The sequence below is a fragment of the Larimichthys crocea genome, unplaced genomic scaffold (genome assembly GCF_000972845.2).
Source record: "Larimichthys crocea isolate SSNF unplaced genomic scaffold, L_crocea_2.0 scaffold433, whole genome shotgun sequence".
NCBI classification, from domain to species: Eukaryota; Metazoa; Chordata; class Actinopteri; family Sciaenidae; genus Larimichthys; species Larimichthys crocea.
The window spans coordinates 42427-62642 of NW_020855635.1; the positions used below are offsets into that span (position 1 = coordinate 42427).

At 39.8% G+C, this 20216-nt stretch overlaps 1 protein-coding gene across 1 annotated transcript in view; it reads left to right on the forward strand.

Annotated features, from left to right (window-relative positions):
- The window catches only part of akap1b (A kinase (PRKA) anchor protein 1b), a 31956-nt gene extending 12958 nt beyond the window's left edge, over window positions 1-18998 (forward strand). The window contains exons 6-11 of the mRNA XM_010754188.3: window positions 14514-14691; window positions 17026-17176; window positions 17815-17882; window positions 18171-18244; window positions 18327-18392; window positions 18609-18998. Of these exons, the coding sequence (XP_010752490.1) occupies window positions 14514-14691; window positions 17026-17176; window positions 17815-17882; window positions 18171-18244; window positions 18327-18392; window positions 18609-18671 (600 nt within the window). The 3' untranslated portion in view covers window positions 18672-18998. The remainder of the gene's footprint in view (window positions 1-14513; window positions 14692-17025; window positions 17177-17814; window positions 17883-18170; window positions 18245-18326; window positions 18393-18608) is intronic.
- The last annotated feature ends 1218 nt before the right edge of the window (window positions 18999-20216 follow it).

Consider the following 20216-nt stretch of genomic DNA (forward strand, 5'->3'; position numbering starts at 1 on the left):
ATATGAGGCTGAGGATGGGAGTAGTCGATCAATGAGCGCGTAGGGAGCCAAAACTATAACAGACACAGCTTCAAATGCTATCATTGTGACCGCCTTGAATTTTCCTACGTTTGAGGGGATAATCATGTCTGTAGCTGTGCATTTGAGGCCACAAATGCAGTTTACAAATTTATTTTTCGACGACTTTTTCTCTCACCCTCCACTCTAGCGATGACATCACTCTCTCTAGCTCTAGAAAGCTCTCGCAATACACACCCATTCATTTTTTGGCTTTGTTTTTGGCGATTTTTGGCAAAACTGCTTGCCGAAACTCTTAGAAAAGTCATAGCACACATGTCCCGGCCGAGCCACATGTTTTGATACCCGTTTTGTGTATGTGCGACAAAAACTCTGGGAGGAGTAGCGAGCCAAAAAAGGGCGTAATAATAACTAGAAAAATTTCTAAAGAAATTTTGAGTGTGCGTGACTCTGGCCCCGTCGTCCCCATGCATTATTACTGACACTGCTCAGCAAATTCAGTACTAGAAAAGAAATTTTGAGAGTGACGAGTGGGCTGTTGCTGGGGGTCTGTATCCAAAAAGCACACCTCAAACAGTCATTTTTAACATGTTTATTTAGACACAGGAGCAGCTAGCGTTTACATGCTAGCAATTAGCATTAGCATGTTAGCATTTGCATGTTAACATTACTATGTTAGCATTAGCATGTTAGCATTAACATGTTAACACTGATGCGCTACCAGTTAACATTAGCATGTTAGCATTAGCATGTTAACATTAGCATGTTAACGCTGATGCGCTAGCAGTTAACATTAGCATGTTAGCATTAGCATGTTTTCATTAGCATGTTAACGCTGATGCGCTAGCAGTTACCATTAGCATGTTAGTAATTAACATGTGTTTAATTCCTAGTGGATAATGTTAATTAGCACTAATTTTAGCATTGGTCGTTAATGTTTGCAAATGGCATGTCTTTACAGCTTGCGCTAGCGCTCTGCTGTCTCTGTCTGCCATTTTACACAGACAGGTTCAAATTAAGTGCCAAGAACTACTAAAATGGCTGCCGCTCAGCTTCTGCTGGCCCCTCCCCCCTCTCCTCCTTCACGCAGGCTGAGGTTGCTAAGCAACCAGGACCAACTGTAATCAGGGGAGTAGTTACTGCACCTGTTAGAATGTCACTTAGAGACTGAGAGAAAATGCTGAGACCTCCTCTCGAACAGGAAGGATTTCTGACCAAACCGTAATTCCAATGATTGAACCGGCTTAACCTGAGGCAGGATGAGCCCTTCCTGATCGTCTACATATTTGTTTTGTGTCGATAAATGAAGAAATGTGCCCTCAGGACAAAAAAAGGGCGTAAGAATAAGTTTAATAATAATAAGCGCGGTGGATAACATATAGTGTGCGCTTTCAGGCACACTCAGTAAGCGTGGTGGATAACATAGTGTGCGCCTTCCATGCACACTCAACTAGAAAAATTTCTAAAGAAATTTTGAGTGTGCGTGACTCTGGCCCCGTCGTCTCCATGCATTATTACTGACACTGCTAAGCAAATTCAGTACTAGAAAAGAAATTTTGAGAGTGACGAGTGGGCTGTTGCTGGGGGTCTGTATTCAAAAAGCACACCTCAAATAGTCATTTTTAACATGTCTATTTAGACACAGGAGCAGCTAGTGTTTACGTGCTAGCAATTAACATTAGCATGTTAACATTAGCTTGTTGGCATGAGCATGTTATCTTTAGCATGTTAGCGCTGAAGTGCTAGAAATTAACATCAGCATGTTAACATTAAAATGTTAACGTTAGCATGTTAGCATGTTAACTTTTTAGCGCTGATGCCCTAGCAAATACCATTAGCATGTTAGCGGTGATGCACTAGCAGTTAACATTAGCATGTTAGCATTAGCATGTTAACGCTGATGCGCTAGCAGTTAGCATTATCATGTTAGCGTTGATGCGTTAACAGTTAACATTAGCATGTTAACATTAGCATGTTAGCGCTGATGCGCTAGCAGTTAACGTTAGCATTTTTGGCATTAGCATGTTCACATTAGCATGTTAACGCTGATGCGCTAGCAATTACCATTAGCATGATAACATTAGCATGTTAACATTAGCAACTTAACATTACCATGTTAACATTACCATGTTAACACTGATGCACTAGCAGTTAACATTAGCATGTTGGCATTACTATGTTAACATTAGCATGTATTTCATTCCTAATGCTAATTATCATTAGCATGTTAACGCGCTAGCTGCTCTGCTGTCTCTGTCTGCCATCTTAGACAGACAAGTTCAAATTAAGTGCCAAGAACTACTAAAATGGCTGCCGCTTCTGCCTGCTGGCCCCTCCCCCCTCTCCTCTTTCAAGCAGGCTGAGGTTGCCAAGCAACTAGGACCTAATCAGCAGTAGCTGGTCTGCACCTGTTAAAATGTCAGTTAAAAATCCTGAGACTGAGAGAAAATGCTGAGACCTTCCCTCGGAGAGGAAGGACTTTTGGCCAAACCGTAATTCCAATCATTGAACTGGCTTAACTTTGAGCATCGTGAGCCCTTCCTGATCGTCTACATAGTTGTTTTGTGTCGATAAATAAAGAAATGTGACCTTAGGAGCAAGAGAGAGAAACGTTGCTTCTGCTTTCCTCCAGAAAATTTCCCGCCTTTTTAACATGGGAGTATATGAGGCTGAGGATGGGAGTTGCTGCCGCATATTTGCGTGTCAGGCCAAAACTATATATCTGACACGTCTGACACGTCTGTAGATGTGCATTTGCGGCCACAGTCGCAATTTACAAATTTATTTTTCGACGACTTTTTCTCTCCCCCTCCACTCTAGCGATGACATCACTCACTCTAGCTCTGGAAAGTTCTCACAATACACATAGCATTTTATCGCTGATGCGCTACCAATTAACATTAGCATGTTAACATTAGCAAGTTAGCATTAGCATGTTAACGCTGATGCGCTGATGCACTAGCAATTACCATTAGCATGTTAGCATTAGCATGTTATCATAAGCATGTTAGCGTTGATGCGCTAGCAATTAACATTAGCATGTTGTCATTAGTATGTTAACATTAGCATGTATTTAATTCCTAGTGGCTAATGTTAATTAGCATTAATTTCAGCATTGGTCACTAATGTTAGCAAATAGCATGTCTTTACAGCTAGCACTAACTCGCTAGCTGCTCTGCTGTCTCTGTCTGTTGTCAGACAAGTTCAAATTAAGTGCCAAGAACTACTAAAATGGCCCCCGCTTGGCTTCTGCCTGCTGGCCCCTCCCCCCCTCTCCTCCTTCAAGCAGGCTGAGGTTGCCAAGCAACCAGGACCAACTGTAATCAGGAGAGCAGTTACTGCACCTGTTAGAATGTCAGTTACAAATCCTACAATCCGTACTTCCAATCATTGAACCGACTTAACCACAAGCAGGATGAGTCGTTCCTGATCGTCTACATAGGCATTTTGTTTCGATAAATGAAGAAATGTGCCCTTAGGAGCACTGGAAAGAAGTGGTACTTCTGCTTTTCTCCAGAAAATTTCCCGCCTTTTTAACATGGGAGTCTATGAGGGTGTTGATGGGTGCTGCTGCCGAATCTTCGCGTCTTGAGCCAAAACTATAAAGCTGACAGCTTCAACAGTGTTATCACTGCATCACAGGCACACTCAGTAAGCCTGAGAGGTTTAAAAGAGTGTGCTCCTTCAGGCACACTTAGTAAGCCTGAGAGGTTTAAAAGAGTGTGCTCTTTCAGGCACACTTAATAATAATAATAATAATAATAATAATAATAATAATAATAATAAGTGCGGTGGGTAACATATAGTGTGCGCCTTGCACGCACACTCAATAAGAGGAAGTCCAAGAGGTTTTAAAGTGTGCTTTTTCAGGCACACTCAACTAGCTGTAAGCTTGAGGCAGGATTTGTTAGACACAAAACCAGAGCTAAAAAGACACTAGATTTGTAAATAGGCAACTCTTCAACAAAACGAATATAGAGAGTGATGGAGTGTCCCACCCTGCTGTAGGAATGTTAATGGTTGCTGTGATTGCACAGCACTGTGTTATAATGTAACACCAGTAGCTCAGCTTATACTCAGCTCGGCACAGGTAAACACAATACTGCACTGTGGTTGTTGTCAGGCTGTCAAGGGCACACTACACTACATTATACAGAGTTTTAAATTCAAGAGCAGGGAACATGTCAAAGGAAAATTAATACCTGCCTTACAAAACCCATAGTTACTGTCATTATAATGCCTGATAAGCAGCTTTCTTTTTGTTGGTTCTCTCTAATTTATACTGTTAAGAATTCAGTCTAGGGCAGTGGTTAGTACTGTCGACTCACAGCAAGAAGGTCCAGGCTGCAAACATGTTTATTTCTGCTGTGAAGTTGGACATTTTAATACAGGCGCTAATGGAGGTTGAAATGTTCTGCAGCCAGCCTCAAGTGGACGTTTGAGTCACTTCCCAGACACACAGGTTGCTGCTTGTTTTGGACATTCTGCTGCACACTTGTGGCATTGGACTGTGATTTTCTACCTTAAAGGATCAGTACGTAGGATTTAGTGACATCTAGCGGTGTAGTTGCAACAACTACGCAGCAATACATAAAAATGCAAAAGCGTTTGGTTTGTACATGCTGGGCTACTGTAGAGTCATGGTGGGTGAACATGGCAGACTCAGAAGAGGACCCACAGTGTGTGTAGATATAAAAGGTTAACTGTCTTTAACTTTTGAGCAACAGCAGTCAAAAATTTAGAATTAAGGTTTCGCTAGTTCCGATTCTTATTGAGTGTGCCTGAAAGAGCACACTCTTTAAAACCTCTCGGGCTTGTTCTTCTGCTTATTTTTCCATTTCTTCCGTGGTTTTTTCGGTTCGCTTCTCCTCCCAGAGTTTTTGTCGCACACACACAAAAGAGGTATCAAAACGTGGTGTGCTATGACCTTTCTAAGAGTTTCGGCAAACGGTTTTGCCAAACTATGACCTTTCTAAGAGTTTCGGCAAACGGTTTTGCCAAAAATCGCAAAAAACCACGCCAAATGAATTGGTGTGTATTGCGAGAACTTTCCAGAGCTAGAGTGAGTGATGTCATCGCTAGAGTGGAGAGGGAGAGAAAAAGTCGTCGAAAAATAAATTTGTAAACTGCGATTGTGGCCGCAAATGTAAAGTTACAGAAATCATTTATAGCTAGAAACGTAGGAAATTTCGAAGCGATCGCAGTGGTAACACTGTTGAAGCTGTCGGTTTTGGCGTTAACACGCAAATATGCGGCAGCAACTCCCATCCTCAGCCTCATATACTCCCATGTTAAAAAGGCGAGAAATTTTCTGGAGGAAAGCAGAAGTAACGTTTCTCTGAATTGCTCCTAAGGGCACATTTCTTCATTTATCGACACAAAACGACTATGTAGACGATCAGGAAGGGCTTTGGACGGTTTGGTCAGAAATCCTTCCTCTTCGAGGGAAGGTCTCAGCATTTTCTCTTAGTCTGTGTCAGGATTTCAAACTGACATTTAACAGGTGCAGATTAGCTGCTCCTGTTTAGGTCCTGGTTGCTTGGCAACCTCAGCCTGCTTGAAGGAGGAGAGGGGCCAGCAGGCAGAAGCTGAGCGGTGGCCATTTTAGTAGTTCTTGGCACTTAATTTAAACTTGTCTGTCTAAAATGGCAGACAGAGACAGCAGAGCAGCTAGCGTGTTAGTGCTATCTGTAAAGACATGCTATTTGCTAACATTAGCGGCCAATGCTAAAATTAGTGCTAATTAACATTAGCCACTAGGAATTAAATACAATTGCTAACATACTAATGTTAACATGTTAATGTCAGTTGCTAGCGCGTCAACGCCAACGTGCTTATGATAACATGCTAATGTTAATTGCTACTGTTAACATGCTAATGCTGATAATGTTAATGTCAATTGCTAGCACATCAGCGATAACATGCTAATGTTAACATGGTAATGCTAACAAGCTAATGGTAACGTGCTAATGTTAATTTCTAGCGCATCAGCGTTAACATGCTAATGTTGACATGCTAATGCTAACACGTTAATGTTAATTGCTAGCGCATCAGTGTTAACATGCTAATGTTAACATGCTAATGGTAATTAACATTAGCCACTAGGAATTAAATACATTTTAATTGCTAACATTCTAATGCCAACATGCTAATGTTAATTGCTAGTGCGTCAGCGCATCAGTATTAACATGCTAATGATAACATGTTAATATCAATTGCTAGCGCGTCAGCGCATCAGCGTTAACATGCTAATGTTAATTGCTAGCGTATCAACATTAACATGTTATGGATAACATGTTAATACCAACATGTTAATTTTAACATGCTAATTGCTAGTGCGTAAGCGCTAGCTGCTCCTGTGTCTAAATAAACATGTTAAAAACTAGAAAATACAGTGCTGAAATACAGTGTGGATGCCTTCTGCCAAACTGCGTGATGCATCTGTGGAAATTTGTACGAAAAGATGTGTGTGAAACGCGCATTAGAAAGAATGTGCGTCCCACTTATTTACACGTGCATGAAACACGTCTGACTGTATTTATCACACTGTAACACAGCAGTTGAACAGTGGTTCATCTACCATGAAACTGGACCTTAACTGCTAAAATACACCTGTTGTGATCTCATCAAATATGATGGCACAGATCACAACATGAACAGAATAAAAACACATGTATGTAACTAAACAAATACATTAACAAAGGTAACAGTTTCGTGCTTAGCCGTGTTAAGCTATGTAAAGCTAAATGCACAGTACATTACCGGTCCATAAAGAACAGTTGCGTTGATTTGCTGTCTGGGTCCGCCGGCTCCGTGTCTAACTTGTCGTCTTACAATCAGCTGGCACACTCCTGTGTTCCATGCGCTAGGTTGTTTACACTCTCGGTTAGCGGCGTGCTAACGAGATGCCTGAGGACAGGTAGGCGTGTGTCTGTTGTGGCCCGATCCCTTTCCGGGGATGAGTTCTGGTCCGGTGAAGTGACCCTGCTCTGCAGTGTCCGTTTGTGCATTCCCGGCGGATGAAACTGGGCGCTCCATGTGTTGTCTTTACGTTAATGGTGCAGCCAGTCTCTCGTTACAATCAGCTGGCGACTGACTGCTGTGCTCTGTAGTTGCGTGCTAACCGTGTGTGTGTGGACCCACACAGGGGACAGTTATTATTCAATTATTATTGTTATTATTTCAAGAGTGGTAGTTTAAAGCTTCAGGGTGAGCATGGCCCAAAACAACAAACAAAACAATCTGACCCAAAACTAACTTACCTAACCAAAACAAGAAAACAAAATACAGGGTTCTAACCTGCCTCCCTACAAAATAAACAGGAGAAAAAAGGAGACAAACCAAAAGAGCTACTCACCCCTACTACTACCTGGACTGCTAAGCTAAAGTCTGCTAAGGCAGACCAGTACAACTTCACAGAACACAACACAGTACAATACAATACAGCCTGGTGCAGTTGGGAGTAAGGTCAAGAGAAAAGGCCGAATGAATTCAGCGGCGGCCATTTATAGCTGATCCACCAGTCCATTAACCAATTGGCAGGCAGCACCTGGAGAGAGGGAGAGACCCTAAGGTGGTGGCACCACCCCTAGGCAGGGAGGAACAATAACACAAAAATAACATAACACTAAATAATGACCCTGGGTCATAACACATGGCAAAAAATGTACGGAATAAGAAGAAAAAAAAATAGTAATAATAATAAAAAATCAAAATACATGATTTGAAGAACAATAGTGGCCCTCTGGGCATCCACACTAATAAGCGGAATAAACGTGGTGGATAACATAGTGTGCACTTTCAGGCACACTCAATGAGCGTGGTGGATAACATATAGTGTGCTCTTTCAGGCACACTCAATAAGAATAAGCGCGGTGGATAACATAGTGTGCGCTTTCAGGCACACTCAAAAATGGCATTCAGCGTCTCTCCCCCAGTACCGTGAATTACCATGGTTACAGGAACACCCTGATACTTTGTAATGATTCTCAGTCAGAAGTTTGTGGTTAGTTTGATGGTACAAAATCACGGAATACTGAAGTTATGTACATGGTAGGGATGCAAATTATCGATTAACTCATTAATCATTAGTTGATTGACCTTATCTGTCGATTAACTGATAAGCGGCTTTTTTCCTGAAAACATACATTTCTCACGGTGTCTTTTAACGTAAAGCGAAATATTGCTTATATACTGAATAAAAAATGCATGTTATATTCCTCAACTAATGTTTTATTGTACCAGTTGGGATACGGTACAGATATGGCATTTAACCAAAATAAATTCTGCACAGAAAATTGAAATACATAAAACATAAAATATTTTTTAAAGCTGTACAATAAGGACTTAGCCTACACAATATTAAGCCTACATATAATTATCTGGTAAAGTACTTACATAAAAAACTTGAAACATTAGCAGCACCACTTATAATCTCCCTCGTTCTGAGAAAGGTAACAGTAAGATTACTAGCCCTGGAAACTTACAGTACCATGTAGTACTGAACACAGCTTAAATCATCCCTGAGGAAGGTGACAGTAAAATTAGAGGGCCTCTATTAAACGAGTGGGCTAACCATGGTTATTTAGACACAGGAGCAGATGGCGCTGACGCGCTAGCAATTAGCATGTTAGCAATCAGCATGTATTTAATTCTTAGTGGCTAATGTTAATTGCTAGCACGTCAACACAGCTGCATGCAGGTTTTGAAGGTGGTATCTTAGCAAACTCGTAGAGCTGCTGAACTTAAACGTAGTAGTGCAGAGTTTACACTGAGCGTCTTTGTCATCATTACTACAATTAACCGATAGTCGATTAACTGTTTACATCACTAGTACAAGGCTGATTGCTGGAGTAAAACTTGAAACAAGCTTTACACAAAAGTTTTGATTTCATAGAATGAAAGGCATTGAAAAGACAAAATAGAAAAGCGTGAATAGAACAGCTGTTCACAAGCATCCTCCTGTAAAACACTGGTCAAGTATACTTGATGTCTTCATTGTAAAACATGGTCATGTGTGGAGTGGTGCTGAAATCTTAGGCATTGTGTCATTTAGCGTAACTCAGGTTATGAAATTTCTGTGCTGCTAGTATGCCCAGTGCTCCAACTGAGTCCCACCACCAGTCAAACTTCCACTGCAGCCATGCATCTTCTCTGAACGTCGCTTTGGATAAAAGCGTCAGCTAAATGTCAACAACTAATGGATTGACAGTAACAGTGCACGTGCTTTCCCATTTATCAATCACATTTTTGCTATATGACTAGAAGCAAGTTGAGGTTTTAAAAAATATTTAGAAGGTATTAAAAAGGTATTAAGGTATTTGCATATAGTAGATATTTCTTAATTTCCCCAAATCCAGAAGTGATTGTCCATTAGTCCTAGTGGAAAGTCAGGATTGTCACATAGCGGAGTGAAGACAGAAGTGAATCAAGATCTGCCCTTTAATTTTCTGATGGTATGCCATGTGGAGATTATAATAGGGTTAGTACAAGCAAACTTTACAAATAATTTTTTTCTAATAAACCGATTACTTATATCTAGACACTATTACCGTATTTTCACGACCATAAGGCGCACCGTACGAAAAGGCGCAGTCTCCGTTATGTATGCCATTACTGTATTTAACACACACATAGGGCGCACCGTACGAAAAGGCGCAGTCTACACACACACATATGGCGCACCGCCTTACAACAACACACACACAAGTATACAAGTGTGCGTATTTAAAAATAGAGCGGGAGCAAAACTGAGTTTGATTGTGCTTTATTTAAGTCTTTATTACAAAGTACTAACATTTTTTAAGCACATTACCGGTAATCGTCATTAATCAAACCCATCGAAGTCCTCATCCTCCGTTTCTGAGTTAAACAGCTGCGCTAAATCAAATATGCCAGTTCCACTTTCTTCGCTGTCAGAGTCACTTTCCGTGCCGTGCGGCCCCTCGGAAATGATGCCGGCTTTTGCGAAAGCTCGAACACCAGTGCCAGTAGACACGTTAGCCCACGCATCTACAATCCATCCGCAAACTGTGGCGTAACTTGCCCGGCGCTGCCTGCCACTCTTTGTGAAACTGTGGTCTCCATCGGTCATCCATCGCTCCCACGCCGCTCGCAGCCTTACTTTGAACGGCCGGTTCACACCGATGTCCAGCGGTTGGAGTTCCTTTGTCAGCCCCCCCGGAATAACAACAAGTGCAGCGTTCATTTGTTTCACTTCTTTTTTCACATCGGCTGTGAGATGGGCACGTTGTTCTCAACACAGGTTTAACAACACACATAGGGCGCACTGCACTATAGGGCGCGCTGCACATTTTGAAAAAAATATAAGACGTTTATATGCGCCTTATGGTCGTGAAAATACGGTATATTTAGACACTGACTTTACTACATCCAGCCAGAGAGATGTGCACTTATTATACACCCAGTCAGCTATAGTACACAAATGAACACTAAGCTGGAATTTTAGAGACGACGCATAGCTATTTTCAGGTTCAGTTTCTTGTTATATAAAGAAGCTAAACCAACTTTAACTGTTTGATCTTATGGAGGAACATGACTGGGATCATTTGTAAAGTAACCTGGGGAGAACATTTATTTTAGGAGTGCAACCACGGCCTGACCAGGGAAGGTAAAACATTGGGAAATTTGAAAAATGAGGGTGTTACACGTATTCCCAAATAGACAAAAACCTTCTGGTGTAACTTCGGATTTACTAAAATTTATTTTGTAATCAGAAAATGTACTAAACATATTTATGGTCCCAATAAGGGTTGGAATAGATACCTCAGGTTCAGTCAAAACAATTAGGACATCGTCATCATAAAGAGTAATGTTGTGCTGTCCTAGTGGCCATGGTGAGACCATGTATGTTTTCATTTGTCCTGATTGCCTCAGCAAGTGGTTCAATTGCCAGGGCAAAGAGCAGAGGTGATAGAGGACTTCCTTGCCTTGTACCTCTAAAAATTAGAAGATTGCAACCCGTTTGTAAGCACTGCTGAGAGGGGGTTTGTATAAAGTAACTTCATCCAGTTTAGAAATTTTTCACTCAAGCCAAATTTGTGTATATGTATGTTTGTGAAATTCTGGGCCGATACTGATGTTTTTGATGCTCTTCATCATACGAAACCGTTTTGCCTTGTTTCTCATGCACACAGTACACTAGAACGGCCAAGACGGTCTCACAGACGTTTGGATTTTTCTTTTGTAAATAACTTTGTTTACATTAAAACTACATGTCTCTCAGTCCGTGACTTTCTAAATATGTGTTTGATGGCTTTTTTTTTGTAATTAACTTTTTATTGATTCCATTCAGCATTGTTCCATTAACATTCAACATCTCACACATATGTTTTCCATGTATGTAGATCATGCAAATACTTCACACCAGGGATCATAGATATAAATAGACTAAACTTCACAATTAAACACAAAATTCAGTATACTACATATGAGTGAATTTTTCCCTACCATCCACATTCTCATTCCCCTCATGTAAAGACCTTTCACTCCTGATGAAGGGAAATGCCAAACATAATCTTGTAGACATTAAACATTTAAAATGTGTAGCCAGAACCAAGGGGGTTCATAAGATCCATTGTTTTTACCAGATAGTCTGTTTTAAATGGTGTTACAAAATCAACCCAGTTATTCCATAAAATTTTAAATTTATCTGATTCTAGTCTAACTGAGAAAGTCAACTTTTCCATTATAAAAATATTATGCATCACTTCAACTCAATCCTCCATTTTAGGTACCTCCGTTTTCAGCCACTTCCGGGTGATGGTTTTTTACCCGCCACTAACATTGTCCTGAATAAATATTTATCTCCTGAATTCCACTTTCAAAATTTTCTCCATGCTTTTCTTTAACTCTTGCCAATAAGGTATGATAGAGGGGCATTCCCAGAAAATATGGAAATGATTGGCACTATTTTCTCCACATAGTCTCCAAAATCTTGTATCCCGAGATTTCTGTTGTGCTGGTGTAATAAAATATCTGACTATATTTTGTCAACCATATTCTCTCCATGAGAGGGAACATGTTGTCTTCCATTGTTGTTTATTGATCTCTTCTCACTTATATATAATGTATTATAGCCTTTTAAATGCTCCACTTTTTTATATAATTTTGAGAAATTTCTTGCCTGGATCTGATTCATATGCTAAAATAAATATTTTAATAATTCCTGACTCTACCTCATTAAAACTAGACTTTTTTATAGTTTTCTCCATATAATGCTGCATCTGTAAATATCTGTACAAATCCTGATTTATTTTATTTTATTTTTTTTAAGCCAAACTGAATTTTTAGATCTTGAAAACTTGTGTCTTCTTCTTAAAAAGCTCCCAAAATATTGTTGGTCCCCCGCCCCATCTACCGAAGCTCCCATCTAATGTATTAGGTGTAAAATCCGAATCATGTGCAATCCAACGCAGTAACCTACTCTGCTCTGTCAGACTATTCTTTGATATAATCTCAAAGAGATGAATCCAACCATGGATTTAGGTCCTCATTAAGATGTTTTCTTAGTTTTTTATCATTTATTATAGCTTGTATTGGAATATTGGATGTGTGGCCTTCAATGTCCTTCCATCTCGCCCTGTAGGCAGGATTACACAAGGTCCACATAGTTTTTAGTTGTGTGGCCTGGTAATAGCTCTTAAGACAGGGCAGGGCTAGTCCCCCTTTTAACTCTGGGAAGCTAACGAGTTCTATATCTTATCCGTGGTCTTTTTCCTTGTCAAATGTAACGAGAGATGAATCTGTCCCATTCTATAAAATCTTTACTACTACGTTACTTTTACTGGCAGAGTTTAGAATAAATACAGTAACCTTGGGAAAACATTCATTTTGATTGCCTCTACCCTTGAAACTAAACTTGTGAATGGGACTAGGTTCCATTTGACAATATCTGATTTTATTCTTTAAATTAATGGATCATAGTTTATAGATTTAGATAGATGCCTTTTCTGCATCTAATCCCACTACTGTTGCTTCTAATCTTTTTTTTTTTTTTTTGATAATGTTTTGCTTTACATGTAATGTGCGCCGGATATTGCCCTGTGTCTGTCTATGTTTCATAAATCCAGTCTGGTCTTGATGAATTATATCTGGCAGAATTGTTTCTAAACATCGGGCTAGGATTGCGGTAAAAAGTCTGTAATCTTGATTAAGAACACTCACTGGTCTATAATTAGAACATTCCAATTTGTCTTTTCCTTCTTTTGGAATAACTGAAATGAAGGCCTCCCTCCAGGAGTTCGGGATTTCTCCCGTTTGATGGCTTCTAAAGCTTATAACGTATTAAAATTAAACAAACTTGATTTCTGAGCATTTATATCTCAGACGCCAATCAGTATATAAATGACAGTTGTAGACCACCGTGTCCAGCTGTGGTCACAGCAATTATTTCAATGTTTTCATTTAATTTTCTCGCTTGTAATGTTTTCATACTATCACATTTATTTTGACCTGTATATGTAAATCGGGTCTGAGTGAGCGCGTGTGTGCGAGCGAACTAGAGGAGACACCGGGTGTGTACTGGCATGAACTGAAACGGGCTGGTTAGAAATGAAAAGAGGAAAATCACAGAATACAGGATATGTCCAGGACGTGAGGGAGGGAGGATCGGATGGTGGCTCAGGTAGCGATGAGGAAACTGTCACTGTGTCTGTTGTGCGTTTAGGGTGCACGTTAGCCAGAGCTGTAGTGTGTGTGTGTGTGTGTGTGTGTGTGTGTGTGTGTGTGTGTGTGAGTGAGTGAGACTGCTGCCTGCTGAACAGAGAGTCGCAGGAAGAAGGATCTAAAGTGCCTGTGTTTTGGCTACAAAAACCCGCCATGTAATCATCGGCCACTGTAATTGGTGAATGTCATCTTTATTTGCCGATGGCTGATGGCAGTTAAGGAGGCGAACATCCGCCGATACCGATGTTCAGCCAATGCATCGGTGCATCCCTAATGTATATATAAAACGGTATGGTCAGTATGGCATTTCTACGCGGTCACACACCTTTTCAGCATCCAGAGAAAGCACCAGACCATTCAAAGACTGCTGTTGAAAGACCTTGATTGCGTTTAGTAATCTGGCATTATTATTGTATGAATTACAACCTTTAATGAATCCAATCTGGTTCATTCAATCAGGAGGTGGGCCTGTATGATGCACAGTCTTCAGGGAGTTTACCTTTTGATTGTACAGCTGAGGAAAATGAATACAGCAATAATTTTCCTCTACATCTCTTTGCTAGGCTTGCAAAGTTTAATGTAAATTGTAATATTACAAGCTACAGTCTCTTTAATGTTTTCTACCTAGAATGTTTGATTTATTGGCCCAGGCCCATACATTGCAGATAATGTTGCGATACACTTTCACAGAGTTTCATGACTTACCTGTCCTGCATCTTAATTTGTGGTTTTAGCAGGGTAGGTAGACAGGATCATGGAAGCAATTTTCTGGTGAGTAATGTTTCCTCTTTTGTAATTTGTTTTCTCAGCTTCTTCTCCCTAGTGGAGTGACAGTTGAAGTGATAGTGGTGAACATCGTATCAGCTGGTCACGTCTTTGTCCAGCAGCATACTCATCCCACCTACCATGCTTTGAGAAGCCTTGACCAGCAAATGTTCCTCTGCTACTCCCAACCGGGCACCCCTGCTCTGCCCTCACCTGCTGAAGGTAACTTTGGTCACACAGTGGGGTATAAGTCAGTGCACACTGAATACTCAATTTTTTACTTCATAATCAGCAACTTTATCTTTTACAAACATAAAAGCCCACCAGATGTATTAATGGAAATACAGTGCATACGTTAAGTATTCACAGCACTTCACTTCTTCCACATTTATGTTACAGCCTTATTCCAAAATGGATTCAATTTATTTTTCCACATTTTCTACACATAATACCCCATATTGACTACTTAAAAAAAGTTTGTTTGAAATTTTTGCAAATGTATTAAAAATAAAAAAATGAAGAAGTCACTTGTACATAAGTATTCAAGCCTTTGTGATCAAGCTCAAAATTGAGCTCAGGTGCATCCTGTTTCCACTGAACATCCTTGAGATGTTTCTACAGCTTAATTGGGAGTCCACCTGTGGTAAATTAAGTTGATTGGACATGATTTGGAAAGGCACACACCTGTCTATATAAGTTCCCACAGTTCACAGTGCATGTCAGACCACAAAACAAGCATGAAGTTGAAGGAATTGTCTGTAGACCTCCGAGACAGGATTGTCTCGAGGCACAGATCTGGCGGGAAAAAATTCTGCTGCTTTAAAAGGTCCTAATGAGCACAGTGGCCTCCATCATTCGTAAATGGAATAAGTTTGAAACCACCAGGACTCTTCCTAGAGCTGGCCATCCCTCTACAGTCACTGACAAAAGCCTTGTCACTTATCCATTTTGTAAAAACAAAAACCTGACTTTTAATTAATCCATTGGTTTTAGAAATGGCTCCTAAATTATGTTTTAATATACTAAAATAAATTTGCTTCACTGAAGAAAGATTGATCATTTAATATACACAGATAGTTCAGATTTTGGCAAGACAAAAGTTTTGTCGCCTACAGAGAGTAATGTGAAAATTGAACAAATAATTTACTTCAAACACAAAAATGTTGCATAACATCAGTGAATTAAGTAGTGGTGCTGTGAGATCCATATTTAATATCTTGTATGACTTCCATGAGCTTAAAAGGACTTAGGACTTAAAAGCTAATACTTCTTGATATTTTAGGCTATTGATATTGCCTTCCACCCTGCAAATCTCTCGCACACCCACATACTGGATGTAACCCTAGACCATAATTTTTCCGCCACCAAACTTAACTGTTTTATGGGTGAATCTTGGATCCATGCGGGCTCCAGTAGGTCTCCTGCAATATTTGCGGTGGCTGTGATGTAATTCAACCCAAGATTCATCTAAGAAATCCACCTTCTGCCACTTTTCCAGCGTCCATCCCTTTTAGCAGGCTGTGGGCCTTGGCAAATGCGACAATTGCTTTTAGTTAGTTTAGTGCTGGTTTGTGGGCACTAATTCGACCATGGCGGCCATTTCGAGACAGAATTCTACAAACTGTTCTGGTTGACACGGGGACTTGAGGTGACGAGGCCTGGTGGAGCTCTGCTGCAGTGGAAAAGGGGCTGGCCTTGGATTTTCAAGCCAACAAACGGTCTTCCCGGGCAGTTGTCTTGCTGGGTCTGCTGGACCTGGGCTTGTCAAAAACATCTCCAGTCTCTTCAAATCTTTTTCTTATTCTTTGTACTTGACACTGAGACACATTAAAGGTGTGAGCCACCTCAGTGGATCTAGTCTTCAGCCTCTTAATAATCAACACTTTGGGCTCAGGGTGAATCTTAGGCATGTTGTCAGTGGTCAAGTTGCAGTAGATGTGGAGGTCTGGTGTGCTGGGGTTCTTTTTATACACACCGACTAATTTATTGATCAATTATTGATCACAGGTGAGGCTGTAATCTAGCATTGGGTGCATCATATGACAAGGGGACAAGACTTTTGTCTTTGCAAAAACTGACTCTGTGGACTTTACCAAGCTGTGAACGTTATTTTAAAAGCTGTTGGGATTGAAATTAGCCATTTCTTATTAGTTTGTTCAGAATGAAATACATGTGAACCACTCTAATGTTTATATCCTATGTGTTTTTCCACAAACAAAATTAAATCCACCTTAATCAACTTTTAAAACTTTTTTTGAACATAAACAAAGTGACTGAGCTGCAGTCAAGTATGCTATATGTACCAAGAAACACTAGAGAAAACTGAGGTGTATTGGATTAAATTTAGATTATAGAATTAATGATTAAACCTAGTTGTATGTACAATTATATCCTTTTTATCTTGTACAACGCCTTAGAAACTTAAAGAAAATTTCAATGTATCTTCATAATATATACTTGCTTTAAATTCAGCAGTACCTTACCCTTGCTATGACTGAAGGGCAACACTGTCATATTGCTACTTGCAGTTTTATAGTTTATCTGATCTGTCTCCAGTTGGTGTGATCTGTGCGGCTCCAGCGGTGGAAGGAGCCTGGTGGAGAGCTCAAGTCATCACCTTCTATAAAGAAACAAATGAAGTGGAGATTAGATATGTTGATTATGGCGGCTATGACAGAGTTAAGATAGACTCACTACGGCAAATAAGGTGAGTGTCTGAGGGTTTGACTGTATTACAACAATGTGCTTTTTTTTCAGTATCAGCATCATGCATATTGTTTTCTATGACATTCCATCTCAGGTTTTTTGGGGGATTTTGTATCTTATTATTTATGCATTATTATACTGGCAGAAACTCTGAGCTGGATCCATGTTTCAAACTAGAGTACATCATCTCTTTCCTGATGCTCTAGCCATGTTTCCCCATGGTCTCTATCTTTTCTCAATATAGCCCCAGTATGTATGGCAACTGGCTGTAGAGCTAGTGTGGACATAAACTCCTCCTCACTGCCACTCTACCCTGCCTGAAGCTCCAGCTCCTCTGAAATCTGAACTGTATAATTTAGACAAGAAACTGACAGACTTTACTACTGAATGTTGTTTATTGTTCTTAAATAATTAATATATTTCTTTTACTGACATTACACTGACATTACACTGACCTTTCCTCTTACCATGACAGCATCTTACAGGTTAAAACCTAGAACTGTAAAAGCATCAATTGAGAGGTGGTGGTTTTGATAAACTGTGACAGGCTGCTACAGACTCTCCAGAGTCATGTTGGTCTCTATTACTGTTCTCTAAGGTATTTTCATAATTTTAACAGATTACTGCTTTTTTTTCCAGGTCTGATTTTGTCACACTGCCATTTCAAGGTGCTGAGGTATTGCTTGATAACATCGCTCCACTTCCAGGTACAACATTGTGTTAACAAATTATTTTACAACTTACATTTGAGCATCCCACACCAGTTTGACATTGGCAGTGCTAGTTGGACAGTATGTTGACAAACTATATCTAGCCAGTTTTGTGTAGTGTCAGTTTGTGTAGTTTTTTTTAGTGGTGCCTTCATTTTTAATGCTTTAATTGTGTTTATTTATACTTCAAATCAAAGTAATGCAAATTTTGCTTTCTGGAAGCTGCAGATATTCCTCAAAACTGTTCATATGTTGTTCTTCTGACATGCGTAAAATGTTCACCAGGAGAGGATCGTTTTTCACCAGATGCCACATCAGCATTGGAGGAGATGACCAGAGGAGTGGCATTGCTTGCACAGGTAAATCCACCTCCCTTACTAAATCAGATAAGTGTCAAAATCACCTAGCTAACTGGACATTTGTGTTTCTTTCTCTGTAAAGGTCTCAAACTATGATAACAACACAGGCCTCCCACTTGTTCACTTGTGGAATATGGTCGGTGATGAGGTACGATGCTTGAATACAACTGTGTATGTGGCATATATTTGTAGTTTTAGGATTATATACTGCATGTTGTGTACTTATACTGGTAGTTTCAAGGTGTTGTTGACCTCATGGAATAAGAAGGTGCTGAATTTTACCACTGAGTGTTTTTTTGTTTGTTTTGTTTGTAATGAACTAGCCATCATTTAAATCATCTGAATGTAGCTCTTCTTTTTCCAGATAATATTGGTCAACCGTACACTGGCAGAGAGGGGCCTAGGTGTTTGGGTGGATGGATTTTGAACTCCTAACACGATCTGACCTTCATGCCCCATTCTCTTGTGATAAGCAGTCTAGGACCCAGACCCAGTTCCTAGCCCCACCAGACACAACACTCGATCTAAGAAGATTTTTTTTTTTTTTTTCTTTTTCATTTCCTTTCCTTGTGAAAATGAATTTGAAACTGTTTTGCAGGCATAATCTCCAAGAACACAGCACTGCTTCAAAATAAGACAAGGTTCCCTCTTGTTCTTTACACACACAAAAAGAACTTAAAGAAGGGAAGACGGGAGGTACTTGTAAAATAAAATAAAAAATCTATATTGTAACTAAATAAAGTTTAAATCAGTATTTTTCCCCTCCTTCATCCTATGCTATTTTTTGCTCTGGGCCATCTGGATCATTCTGCTGTGTGGAAGGACACACCACCATCACCATCTATAGACACTTAGGCTTTAAACTGTTTTGGGTTTCATTGATGCCCCGCATAATCGTCTTCAGGACTATATACTTTTAATAGAATTTTTTTTTTTTTTTTTTTTTTTACTGATTTAAGAATTTTTTTTTCCTGTCTGGATAGAATGTGGGTGGCAGAAAGGCTATAGACTGATAGGACAGAGGTGTGAGTTGGTTGCCTTTGCTTTACATTTTTCCACCAACTTGCACTGCATTACAGAGGAGCCAGGAATTTCAACCTACCAGACAAAATGCAGTTTAACCACTTCTCAGATGGAGCACTCCAAGTCAGGCAAGATTTCTGTTACTATATTTTTCTGACAGCATGTCAGCAAGGCAACATGTGGCTGAAAATACAGATAATTAGATCATCATAGTCCACTCTGATTTTGCTATAAATCCAAAACAAACCAAAATGTTAAACTGAACACAAGATTCTGCTCTCAAGATTAAAAAAAAGAAAAAAAAAAAGAAATGCAAATCTGGACACCGTATATGATGTGCTCTTATGGTATAACCAATTTAAAAAAAATAATTTTGAAATCTATGAAAACAGTTGGTTACAAATAGGTAAACATCTAAATGTGAAGGGAAACAAAGCTGCTAGAGGTGCATGTTGACTTGTCTTCACTGATGTACCATTACTAATATTTCATGTTGGTCAATTAATTCTGTGTCATGAGTGTTGTGTGCTTTAATAATTATACTGAGATGGGATGCAGCATTAATATACTGTCTGTGATTCTGAATCCGTCTGCTGTTATCCTGAAGCTCTGAGCTCCACAAAGAGGGAACCACTAAAAAAACTCTTGAGAAAAAAGCACTACACAAAATTGTGTTTGCTGCTGCACTTTATAGTGTTGTAATATGGCTGATCTGAATTCAGTTTGTCTCATGCATGGTAAACCAGCCCAAGAGACCCTCTGTTTTGTGTTGACATTTGTGTTAAAAGTGTCGGTCACCTGTCAGCCGATGTGTTAAAGTGCACTGTGATGCAGCACTAAGGATGGCCTTGTTCTTCATATATGAAACGGAGTTAACTTTTGTTTGTTGGCAACCAAATGACCAAGAAGCCTTCGTTAAAGATGGTTTAAAGATAATTAGGATCTGTTT